The 11,710-nt window shown below is 44.3% G+C and overlaps 1 protein-coding gene across 13 annotated transcripts in view; it reads left to right on the top strand.

The window, feature by feature from the left end:
- Positions 1–11,710, top strand: part of dmd (dystrophin) — a 179,903-nt gene that overhangs the window by 139,662 nt on the left and 28,531 nt on the right. For 9 of the 13 annotated variants that reach the window (XM_079672703.1, XM_079672706.1, XM_079672702.1 and 6 more), the window contains 16 exons: positions 1,500–1,675; positions 1,892–2,039; positions 2,365–2,490; positions 2,684–2,827; positions 2,905–3,003; positions 3,144–3,243; positions 3,354–3,523; positions 3,655–3,772; positions 4,108–4,319; positions 4,535–4,689; positions 4,828–5,017; positions 7,395–7,567; positions 7,653–7,809; positions 8,768–8,879; positions 10,371–10,657; positions 11,197–11,343. In XM_079672703.1, coding sequence (XP_079528829.1) covers positions 1,500–1,675; positions 1,892–2,039; positions 2,365–2,490; positions 2,684–2,827; positions 2,905–3,003; positions 3,144–3,243; positions 3,354–3,523; positions 3,655–3,772; positions 4,108–4,319; positions 4,535–4,689; positions 4,828–5,017; positions 7,395–7,567; positions 7,653–7,809; positions 8,768–8,879; positions 10,371–10,657; positions 11,197–11,343 — 2,514 coding nt within the window. Of the gene's footprint in view, positions 1–1,499; positions 1,676–1,891; positions 2,040–2,364; positions 2,491–2,683; positions 2,828–2,904; positions 3,004–3,143; positions 3,244–3,353; positions 3,524–3,654; positions 3,773–4,107; positions 4,320–4,534; positions 4,690–4,827; positions 5,018–5,907; positions 6,234–7,394; positions 7,568–7,652; positions 7,810–8,767; positions 8,880–10,370; positions 10,658–11,196; positions 11,344–11,710 lie in introns of those variants that run through there. The other 4 variants (XM_079672704.1, XM_079672701.1, XM_079672699.1 and 1 more) reach the window with 2 other exon arrangements.

Genomic DNA, 11,710 nt, shown 5'->3' with positions numbered 1-11,710 from the left:
TACAGGAATAGTTTGATGTTTTAAGAAATATAATTATTTGAGTTCTTCCCCTTGAATCAGATAGGTGGTTCTCAAACTTTTTCTGTCAGGCCCCCCCCTTTGGAGAAAAAAAAAAGTCGGGCCCCCCCCCAACACAAATAGTCAGGCTCAGTGGCGGCGCCAGAGATTTATTTTGGGGTGCTGTGGGGTAGCTTCACGTTTCATAGAGGGTGCTCAAACATTTAGGGTTTCCCATTAATGTACCGGTCGCTACAGTGGAACTTTCTACTGCAACAATCCCCACGCAAATACACAGTGTGCCCGCGACTGTTACAATGAAGGCTCGATAATCAGCTCACGGTATATAGGTGCAAGCAGGGTTAAAGTGCTATTTTTATAGGTGGTGTGTGGACCTCACATAGGGGGGTCCGGGGGCAAGCTCCCCCAGGAAGATTTTTAAATATTGAAGTTAAAAGCATCAATCTGGTGCACTTTGAGAGCAAAATGAAGAGATCTATGGATACATCTCTCAACACAGAACTGTAAACAGATTTACTTTTTCTTTATGGATATTTTACAAATCACTCCCCTTTTAAACTTTATTCATTTTTTAATGTCATATAGTATTTCATACCTGTTTTTAATTTATTCTCTTATTTTTTTATAACTATAATGATCATATAAACCTTGGAAATAATTGTTTACATTAATGGTGACCAAAACGTTTGAGACCCACTGAGATAACACTGAGAGTCCTTTAGTTCACTGAGTCTCTCAGTCTGACAGGAGAGGACTCTCCTCCACCTTGTTGTTGGAAAAACTCCTTATATCCGTTAGCGTAGCTCGCTAGTACCAGAAGCTAACATCAACGATCTCCGGTACCGGTGCGCTCTCTCTCTCTCTCGCTCGCGCACGCACACAAAATGGCTCGTTCCACACACACACAGAGCCGAGCTTTAATGAAACACAGAGACCCAGACATAATAGTACTGTATCATATTATTTTCGAATCAATAATTTGTCAAAATATGATTTTTTTTTTTTTAAATCTTTTTTTTTAAATCTTTTTTTTAAATAACAATTTTTCCAACTGGTCTCTCGCGTCCCCCCTGTGATGCCTCTGCCCCCCCCCCCCCCCTCCCGAGAGGATCTAATGACAGAGGGTTACATATAACAGATTGTAAAAAGGATCATGTGTAATTAGTAATATTTGGCTATGCAGATACAATTTGATTTGATTAAGAAATTATGGGATGATGAATGAATTAAGTGATCTGTGGCGAGCTGATCCCTTAATATCCCCTGAACGCAACTTCTCAACCTTGTGTGTGTGTGTGTGTGTGTGTGTGTGTGTGTGTGTGTGTGTGTGTGTGTGTGTGTGTGTGTGTGTGTGTGTGTGTGTGTGTGTGTGTGTGTGTGTGTGTGTGTGTGTGTGTGTGTGTGTGTGTGTGTGTGTGTGTGTGTGTGTGTGTGTGTGTGTGTGTGTGTGTGTGTGTGTGTGTGTGTGTGTGTGTGTGTAGGACCTGACGGAGGCCATCCCTCTGCAGGAGGTGGTGCTGGGCAGGGTGATCTCTGCGGGAGAAGACATCAGCCAGTTGAGCACACCGGACGATTCCTCTCGGCTCCGGACGCAGCTCAAATCAGTCAACACTCGCTGGGCCAACGTCTGCCTGCAGCTCAACGAGCGCAAGAGGAGGTGTGTGTGACTCTTTCAAATGTCCCTCAAAGAAAATGATTTTGGAACACTTTCTTTTTAATGTGTCATGTATGAGTTCACAGCAGAGAAAAGCCTGCTGTTTTGTATATGTCTACATTTCTGTTGTTGCAGTATATTGGTATGCAAAATAGCCATCACTTTGCTCCATGTGGGCATTTCAGAACATGTCTCACTCCCCCCCCCCCCCCCCTGCAGGTCTGCAGAGGCCCGCTCGGCGACGGCGGGGCTGCAGGAGAACATGGGCTCCATGCTGGGCTGGCTGGATAAAGCGGAGGGGGTCCTGGCCATCCCGCTGCAGCCCGCTGAGCCTCAGCACATCAGAGACACTCTGGGGAAAGTCCAGGTAGCATCAGGACACAACACAGCATTTATAATGAGCCGCTGAGCTGTGTGTGTGGGTGTGACGATCAGCGTAATTCAATTTAGCTTCCGTCATAGTGTAAATGAGATTCAGCTCTTTATTACTACACCAAGCCTTTAAAACATGTGTGTTAATTTAATTTCAAAGCGTATGATGGTTTCAAATTAGATGCTATAATGTTTCATTCTGAAATCCAACCTTATTTGTTGGTGTGTTTGTGTTTACATAATTAGATTGGAAGAGCTGTGTCCTACTTTAAGCGGCTGCAATGGTTTCTTACTGAATTCACCCTGTGTGTGTGTGTCAGGCACGCGTAGAGGAGCTTCCTGCCAGGAGTGCGCTGATGGAGGATCTGAACATGAAGCAGAGGCAGATAACACTTCCTGCTGACAGACAGAAAGACGTCAGGGTCATCAACAGTCGCTGGGCTCAGGTCAGCAGCCGTCACTGGGGAAACCACAGCTAACAGCACAACAGTGTTTTGTTCATATGTAGCTGATCAGAACAAAGCAGCAGCAAGCTAGAATCATATCAGTTAGAGACTAGCTGGTAAACATTTAAGAGAATTTAGAGGCAAACATATGGCAAAGCTACCCCTGAATAAAACCCATCCTGTCTTTGTGTAGGTTTCTAAGGCTCTGCCAGAGCGTCAGCTGGAGATCGAGGCTCTGCTGAGGGAGCTGGAGCAGCTCCAGGGTCAGCTGGACGGCCTGTCAGCCTGGGCCTCCATCACCAGAGCCAAGCTGGAGCAAAGCCCTGATGAGCCCCGGGTAGGACACACACACAAAAACACATTTGAGTCCTTTTGAGTCAAACTTTCTATTCTAACTGTCTGTTGTTTCTCCAGCTCGTTGAGGAAGTGCAGGTGAAGCAGCCAGAGGTAGAGGCAGTTCTGGAGCGAGCCGATCAACTGTTCAAGGAGAATCCTCCCAACCAACAAGACAAGGTGACGGACATGTTTGTGGCATATATGTGTGAAGTTGCCATATCAAAATAAAAGCCTTTGATTGCATCTGTTCAATGTTTATCTGTGAAAGTCCATTATCGCCAACCCGTTGTTCTTCATTTTGGTTTGTGTTGTGACAGGTGAGGTATGTGAAGCTCAGGGAAGACTGGTCTGTGATCCTGGAGCTGGTGCGGCAGCATAAGGAGAGGATGGCCGCTCTGCTAATAGCCAAAAAAGCCAGTAAGACTTTGAGCCTGTGTTTTTCTGCAGTTGCTGTGTCAGTTGAGGTCTATGCCTTTGTGTGTTAGAGAGCATTGATGGATAAACTGTTGTGTTTTCGTTTGTCCCAGCTGAAACTCTGACAGGAAGTTCCCAGGCTGAGTCTGCAGCTTTGGCTCAGTTCAACAAGTCCTGGGCCGAGCTCACCGATTGGCTGACAATGCTGGACAACATGGTGCAGAACAAGCAGGTGGTGGTGGCCGACCTGGAGGACATCAACGAGAACATCAGCAGCCTCAAGGTAGAAAAAATACGTCGTCTTTTTGTCGAGGGAACCCTTTCGATGCTAATGTCTCTGTCGCCTACAAAAATATTTCACCTCCACCACTCTATAACCAAATAAATCACAAATAATGATCATGTGTTTTTTAGTTGTCCCTGCAACAGATGGACCAGCGTCGCCCACTTCTGGAGAGACAGGTCACAGCAGCTCAGAACCTGAAGAACAAAACCAGCAACCAGGACACCCGCAACGCTATCACTGAACGCAGTATGCACACACACACACACACACACACACACACACACACACACACACACACACACACACACACACACACACACACACACACACACACACACACACACACACACACACATACATACACACACACACACACACACACACACACACACACACACACACACACACACACACACACACACACACACACACACACACAGTGAATACACACGTAAGTCTCATGTAAAATATATTCTTCAAAATCAAAGTAATGAGACAAAAAAAAGTAAAGCACAATCTTACTCATTCTCATCGTCATTTTCATAAAAACAAACTTTGCCATTCTCTTTCTGTCATCGTAGTGGACAGGCTTCAGGCTCACTGGGAAGACTCCCAGACCAAACTCTCGGACAGGACGAAGCAGCTCCACAACATGCTGCAGGACTCCACCGATTGGCTGGATGCCAAAAAGGAAGCTGACCATTTCATCAAGCTGGCCAGTGAGAGGCTGGAGTCCTGGCAGGAGATCACGTACACGGTGGAGGCGCTGAAGAGACAAAACTCTGAACTGAAGGTTTCAAACGTGTTTCTAAATAAGCAAAAAATAATCTAGATGCACACACATCGTTTTTCACCTTGAATCAAGTGAGATTCATAAACAGATGGATGAAAAATATGATACTACTCACACAGGGGATGACTCAAAAGACATTTATATGGCGAGGGTGAATCATCGCCTTTCAGAATTGTTTCAGTTTGTATTTTCTTCTTCCCTCATATGGTTCACAGTCCTTTGTGAGGGAGCTGCAGCAGTGGCAGGGGCAGGTGGAGGAAACCAACGCTCTGGCTGACAAACTGCTCACGCTGTACGCCAACGATGACACGCACAAGGTCACCCAGGTCAACGACAACATGATGGCCACCTGGACACACATCACCAAGCGGTAACGAGACACACACTGCCTGTACAAAACATCTCTCTACAACTTGTCAAAGAAAAAGAAAATCGATGTGGAGTGAGCCACTGTGTGCCTGTTAGTGCACGTAGTCTACCTTGGTGACATTCTGTCCTGTTCCTGCAGTGTCTCGGACAGAGAGGTGGCTGTAGAGGAAGCTCTGAAGCTGCTGCAGCAGTTCTACCTCAACCTGGAGAAGTTCCTCAACTGGCTGACGGAGGCGGAGACCACCTGCAACGTGCTGATCGACGCCACCAACAAGGAGAGGATGCAGGAGCAGCCGGACGCAGCCCGCAACCTGCTGGCTCAGTGGAAGGTAGAACACTGTCAGATACCCCTGTTCCTACACTGTGCACACAGGACAACACCTTATTAAAGGGGCCCTAGTCTTCAAACCCTCAGGTTCATATCAGTATTTAGTCCCTACGGTCACATGTTCACACACTGCAGCACCTCTTTTCCCCCTCTGTCTGAAACCAACTGCATTGTAACACAGTGGTGAGGCATCTCTCATTCGGAATTACTAGAGCACACTGTGGGAAGCAGCACAAGGTTTTTGAATTGTTATTTGCTTTACAACTTTTTTTTATACCTCTTACCATTCAACCCTGTTCATGGCAGTGCATACGCCTTAATGGAGCAAAGCAATACATCCATTACTTGTTAGTGGCTGCGGGAATAAAGAGTTATTTGGAACAGAAGATGAATAATTTCACTGAGGTTACCGCAAGATTTAAAATTCACCACAGAAACAGTGCTAAAAGATAATTAAATATTAATGTTGTGCACAACCTGTCATATGGGATTAGACATTTCCAGTTTATGACCCGAGTTTTCTGCTCTCTTCCTCGCCCTGGCTGGTATGACAGGAATGCTGACACGGCAGCGTCGAGAGATCTCATTGGCCAGTCAGTGCCTTGCAGACAAATGCAAAATCCCCCTACTTCATTGTGGGTGTTGAAGGGAAAGCTGTGTTCTGCACGAGAACAAATTTTGACCCTCGGCCTTACCCTGCGCCCACGTACTGGTGGAACGGCGTGTGCACGAAACACACACTTACTATAAAGGAAAGCAGCATTTTGGAAATTAATTTCCACACACACACACACACACTGCTCTGTCAGTACAACAGCAGCATTGTATGCAGAGCTGAGATAGTCTTCTGTGTCCAATTATAATGGCGGACGGCAACACGGAGTAGCATCCAGGGAGCGCACACACACTCTCAGGCTGCAACGCTGCATGCAGATAACGTTTAATTGGAAAACGAGCGCACTCATCCTTTTATGCCTCCTTTCAAGTTCTCTCCTCCTCTTCTCTCCATCTGTCTCCCTGTTCTTAACTAACTCTCCCTCCCTTCCTCTTCATCTCCAAATCTCTTTGTCACACGCGCACATTTAAACACTTATGCTTCCACATTGGGAGCTAATCTTGAGGGACTAGGAAGCAGAAGATGACGCCTCTTGTTCTTCACGTCTAGTTCTGGGAGTAAAGTTTTGAGGATGCTGCGCAGGAAGGTCTACAATGTTCAGGTTGGGAAAGAAAATCAAGCGCTGGTCTTTTGCAAATAAGCCTTGTATTCCTAAATGTTTATATGGAAGAATGTGTCATCAATCGAAAAGAAATCAGTATATTAAGCTAAGCTAATTGTTGAGAGTTTGTGATGTGGCGTTTAGATTCAATAACAACATTAGCACACATACGGGAGAGGAAGTGCCACGTGATGTCTGAATTTTGTTTTAAAATGTAAGTCAGATTTGAGAGATTAAAGTCAGAATTCTGAGATGGCACTGAGGCTCCCACTATAACCAACCTAACAAATAAATAAATAAAAAGTAATGTTCTTAATAAAACATTTTTTGTTTTATTCGAGTTGTATAAGTCCCCTCCAGTATCTCATTTTTCCCAAAGCCACCCCTAAAGAACGGTTGTTTTTATTGTTTTTAAGATCATTATTAAATTACAGTTTATGCAATGATAAAAAAAATGTCTTTGCATCAGGAGCAATTGTATCAACGAAACCAAAAACAATGGTTTAACCGCTTGTTGGACCATATGGCCTGTTATAATGCTGAATCAAATGAGAGAAACTTACATGCTTATTGACGACACAAAGTTAAATGAATACTGGAAGATCAATGGATCTGTCAATGTTAGTGTTTTAGAAATTAAAATACAAGTGTATATTTAAACTAATATATAAACTATTCCTTAAAACTTGGCACTTGATTCCAATACTTTTTACTTTACTTACCATGATGTAATTCAATGGTAAAGCTAAATGCCAGCCATATTAAAGGGAAATTGCACAAACCAAGCAGGAAGTGTTCACAGAAGTTCAGCTTTATTCCCTTTCCACTCTGCTAAGATTGGTTTAAAGTACCTTTTCCCTTTCAGGAGTCTTTTTAAGATGCATCAAAAGTTTCCTTAATGCATCGTTTCTCTGAAAGATGTACACACAGGTTAGACCACCGCTCACTGATTAACGCATTTTGACATTTACGTGCTACAAAACGTTCCATTTCTAATACATTAAGCCCTTTATTACGTCGCAATCCTGCTGATGGCTTTAAATCACTCTTTCTGAAGCCATTACTCATCTCTAATTCAAGAAAGGTTGCTGCTATTACCAGGGAAGTATTTACTACTACACTACTATCTTTCCCCCCCTGACTCATGCTATGTGTGGCCAGGAGCTGGAGGCAGAGATTGACGGCCACACAGAGATGTACCACTCCCTGGATGAGAACGGCCAGAGGATCGTGAGCTCGCTGCGGGACTCTGGGGACGGGGCCCTGCTCCAGAGACGCCTGGACAACATGACGCAGCGCTGGAACGACCTGCGCAACAAGACCCTCAGCATGAGGTGAGGAGGGGATCAGCCTTTACTGCAAAATCATGGAGTTCCTATGAAGTACGAGAAACAGAAAAAAGCCTGTGTGTGTTTCAAGGGCCCATCTGGACTCAGAGATGGCCCCGTGGAAGAGGCTCCACATGTCGCTCCAGGAGCTGCTGAACTGGCTGAGGCTGAAAAGTCAACAGCTGGAGAAGGAGCCGCCTGTAGGGGGCGACGTGCCCACCGTGCAGACACAGCTGGACACTAACCGGGTAGGAGGACACACACTCTACGTGGGACACAAACAGACACGCTGCTTGTCTCTGCAGCTTTTTGTTGAAAAGCTAACATTCTGCTGATTCTGGAGGTTGTTGAATGTTCATGAAGTTTTTTTTACTAACAATGTGTACAAAACAACATAGATGTCGTTTTTGGCCACCGTAGGATTAACAGAAAATGACATAATTTGTAGTTATTCTTTTTACTTTGAATCATGCAGGGTAGATCAAACTGGGGGACTTACATACAGGACATTTTTGGCTTTTATTCTCCTGAAAGTTTAGTGGTCTCATTGCAAAAAGCAGACATTTACATATGAGGTAGACTTCCTGTCTCTCTGACCACCATTATGCAAATCTAATTGTCAGAATAAATGGGAAGCATAGTCAAATGAAAAACCCATTTTGTGCAGCGTTTTATGCAAAAAGCGAGATGATTGACTTTGCTGATTTGGTCATTTCATGTATAAAACTACAATGAGTCTGCCAAATGGTGAGTGCATGCATATAAGCATTAGGAAAAGGCTTTTAGTCAAAGTATTTCATAATAAATGGAGAAATGTTTTAGCTTGAGGGGCTATTCGGGCACAAAGACATTTAAATCTAGCATTAGTGATGTTTGTGCGTTAATCTAACCACACATGGCGTACATGCAACATTTCTAACAACCTTTTAAACGTGTCTTTTATCATAATTATGTAAAGCACTCGCTACATCTTGCTGTGATGTGTTGACTCCCAAAGCTGTTCACTTTTGCATTTCTGCAGCAGGTGTTCTAAAGCTATTTTATCTTGGGATCTAAAAATGTAAATGTCCCAGGGACCCAAGCTCCTGAATGCCTAAACGACCAGGCAGAAACACAACTACTTCAGTATATCACTCCCAACCTTTCTTTATAACCTGTTATTGACGTGGATAATAAGTTGTGTGTACATGCGGCGTGTGTTCTCAGGGTTTAAGGAGGGAACTGAGAGCCAAAGAGCCAGTTGTGACCAAAGCTCTTGACGACGTCGGGGTCTTCCTGTCTGAGCTACCCCGAGAAACGCCCTCACCTGAGCAGAGAGGTAACACACACATTCTAAAAAGGATTCAATCCGGACAAGTCTGCATAGAAGCTTTCCTTCCATTTTTCTAACAGTGGTTACATTGTCCTATTTCAGTCCTTCAGACTTGTTTCGATGTTTGATTTTTTTAAGTTGGATGTACGGATTAAGAATGTAAGCATTGTAAGCAGGACAAGCTCTTTCCAGGTTAGGCTATTATAACTAACGTATTCCCATTTCATTTAGAAAACACAGGAAATTGCTAATTTATTACCAGGGCAACGCCTTGATGGACTGCAACACTTCAAGTCCTACATTAAAGTATGGTGGCCTTGAAGGTCAAAACTCAAGAACATTTATTCAGAAAACACAAACCTCTTAATCAGAATATGAAATAATTCATCTCGGGGGAAATTTTGGAAATTAGAGAACACAAAAAAACATCTAAAAAAACCCTAAAACATTTCAGAAAACACATCACGTTTCAGAAAACTGAATTACATTTTAGAAAACACAACAAAATGTCAGAAAACACACAAAAAAACACCTCACAAACACAAACATTTGGAACAACACATACAAATGTGACCTTCAGGGCCACCATATGAAAGGCAAACATGAAGTGAATTTAACAGATCTGTCTCTTCTCAAGACATAAAGCTCCTTTTCTTTTCATCTCTGACTCACATAGTGAACTTTGGACCCTAGCAACACACACACACACACACACACACACACACACACACACACACACACACACACACACACACACACACACACACACACACACACACACACACACACACACACACACACACACACACACACACACACACACACACACACACACACACACACACACACACACACACACACACACACACACACACACACACACTTTCCCGCAGCACCCTCTACACCATGGCAGCAGCCCGGTTACCAGGCTTGCCGAAAACAGCTGAACTTTAACTGTGGGCCATTAAAACCATTCAACCAGCAACTCAAAAACACTCAGAGTACACAGACAGAAAGAATGAACTCCAGCTGCTAATCACTGAATGGAAACAAGCACTTACTCCCTTTTTAGAAAGTATTCCAGACTCTGCGATCTGACCTTCACATCGGCAGCGTTTGGGGACATCTGAAAAAGCTGCATTGACACAGCGCTTTAGAGTATATGACATTTTGCTTGGTTTAATTTCCTTAAAGATAACCAGTGTCTCCAAAAAAAGACTGAGTGCTTTGACATATGAATGAGGCGCTCTCTCAGGAGCTTGCCTTTATTGTCACAGTTAATGTTTATGCTGTAAGAGAGGCTTTTAAACACAAAGCGACATCTCCAACTGAGTTAAAAGTGTGAATAAGTAAAGACATCAAATGCAAACTGCAGGTGCTTTTTTCTGATATGGAATGATGATCATTTTCTCCTCTTTGGGACATGCCTTTCCCCACAGTTGTTGGTAAAAGTTAAGTGGACATTAATCACATACTAATCTGCGCATATGATGTAAGAAATGTTCTTTCCCTCAGACATCAGCCCGGAGGAGCGTGCTCAGAACGTGGGGCGAATCCTCCGCAAAGAGGCAGACGACGTGGTGACCAAGTGGGACCGGCTGAACATCGACTGGGCCGACTGGCAGAGGAGGCTGGAGCTGGCCCTGGAGCGGCTGATGGACCTCCAGGAGGCCGAGGACCTGCTGGACGGACAGCTGAGGCAGGCCGAGATGGTGAGGGAGGCGTGGGAACCTGTGGGCGACCTGCTGATCGACTCCCTGCCGGAGCACATCGAGAGAGTCAAGGTCAGATGGGGTGCCTTTAAATAAAACATTTAGGAACATGTAGACAACCTTTTCAGAATCAACCATTAAAGGAATTAAACACATTTTGATCATTTTCCTGTTAATATTTGGTTGTTGGATTTCTGCCAGAGTATGTTTGCTTGCTTTAATGTTTAATCTTTTTTCCTACTGATCATCTTAATATGCCAATTTTATCCCTTTGCCTGAAATTCGTTTAAGAGCCTGTGGAAAAGTCTGATCTGATTGGCTAGTGAGAAAAAATAGAAAAGGAAGTTATCAACACATGCATAAGCACTGAACAAGTTTTCTAATGATATGTCTGCTTTAATGTTACACTGGTAGTGATGTTGCATGCATCGTACTTCGACCTGTCAGTGTAACACACATCAGAAGCATTAAACAAGCAGCAGAGTTGAGTTTACAATGGAGGCATCTGTTTCTCACTGTTAGAGCTGTTGAGGTGAGACTGAACCGGTGTCTTCTAACAACCTGTCTGTGTCCCAACTGTCCTCTCACCATCGTGTGAGTTTGTTTTGCAGGAGTTCCAGGAAGAGATCGCTCCCATCAAGGACGACGTCGTACACATGAACCAGTTGGCGTCCACTTTCGGTCCACACGACATCCAGCTGTCGCCTAGCAACCTGGAACGCATCAAAGATCTGAACACGCGCTGGAAGCTGCTCCAGGTAAAAGACAAAGCCACCCCACCCCCCCCCTCCTGCTGCGGCCTTGCCAGGTCTGAGCCTAAAAGGAAACCCCCTGCCGTGATGAATTGCAAATATTGCGTTTGTGTTTCTCGCTATGGCAAATACTGAGTATATACTTATATATCTCTTCTACCACAAACATGCACAACACTTTAACATGCGACAAAATCCAATGCTTGACAGGAATACACACACACTGCATGTGTTGCTGATCAAAGGCAGTGCAGGGTGTGCCTCCATCAGTCTCAATATAAACCCAGGGGCAGCCATGCTGGATGTCAGACAGTGATTGTTACCAGCGGTGACACACAGAGCCAATCTGCTGCCAGGGAGACAAGCTGATGCA

The sequence above is a fragment of the Notothenia rossii genome (genome assembly GCF_949606895.1).
Source record: "Notothenia rossii genome assembly, chromosome: 3".
NCBI classification, from domain to species: Eukaryota; Metazoa; Chordata; class Actinopteri; order Perciformes; family Nototheniidae; genus Notothenia; species Notothenia rossii.
The sequence above is the reverse complement of the archived record's forward strand: the minus strand, read 5'-3'. Positions and strand labels throughout refer to the sequence as shown.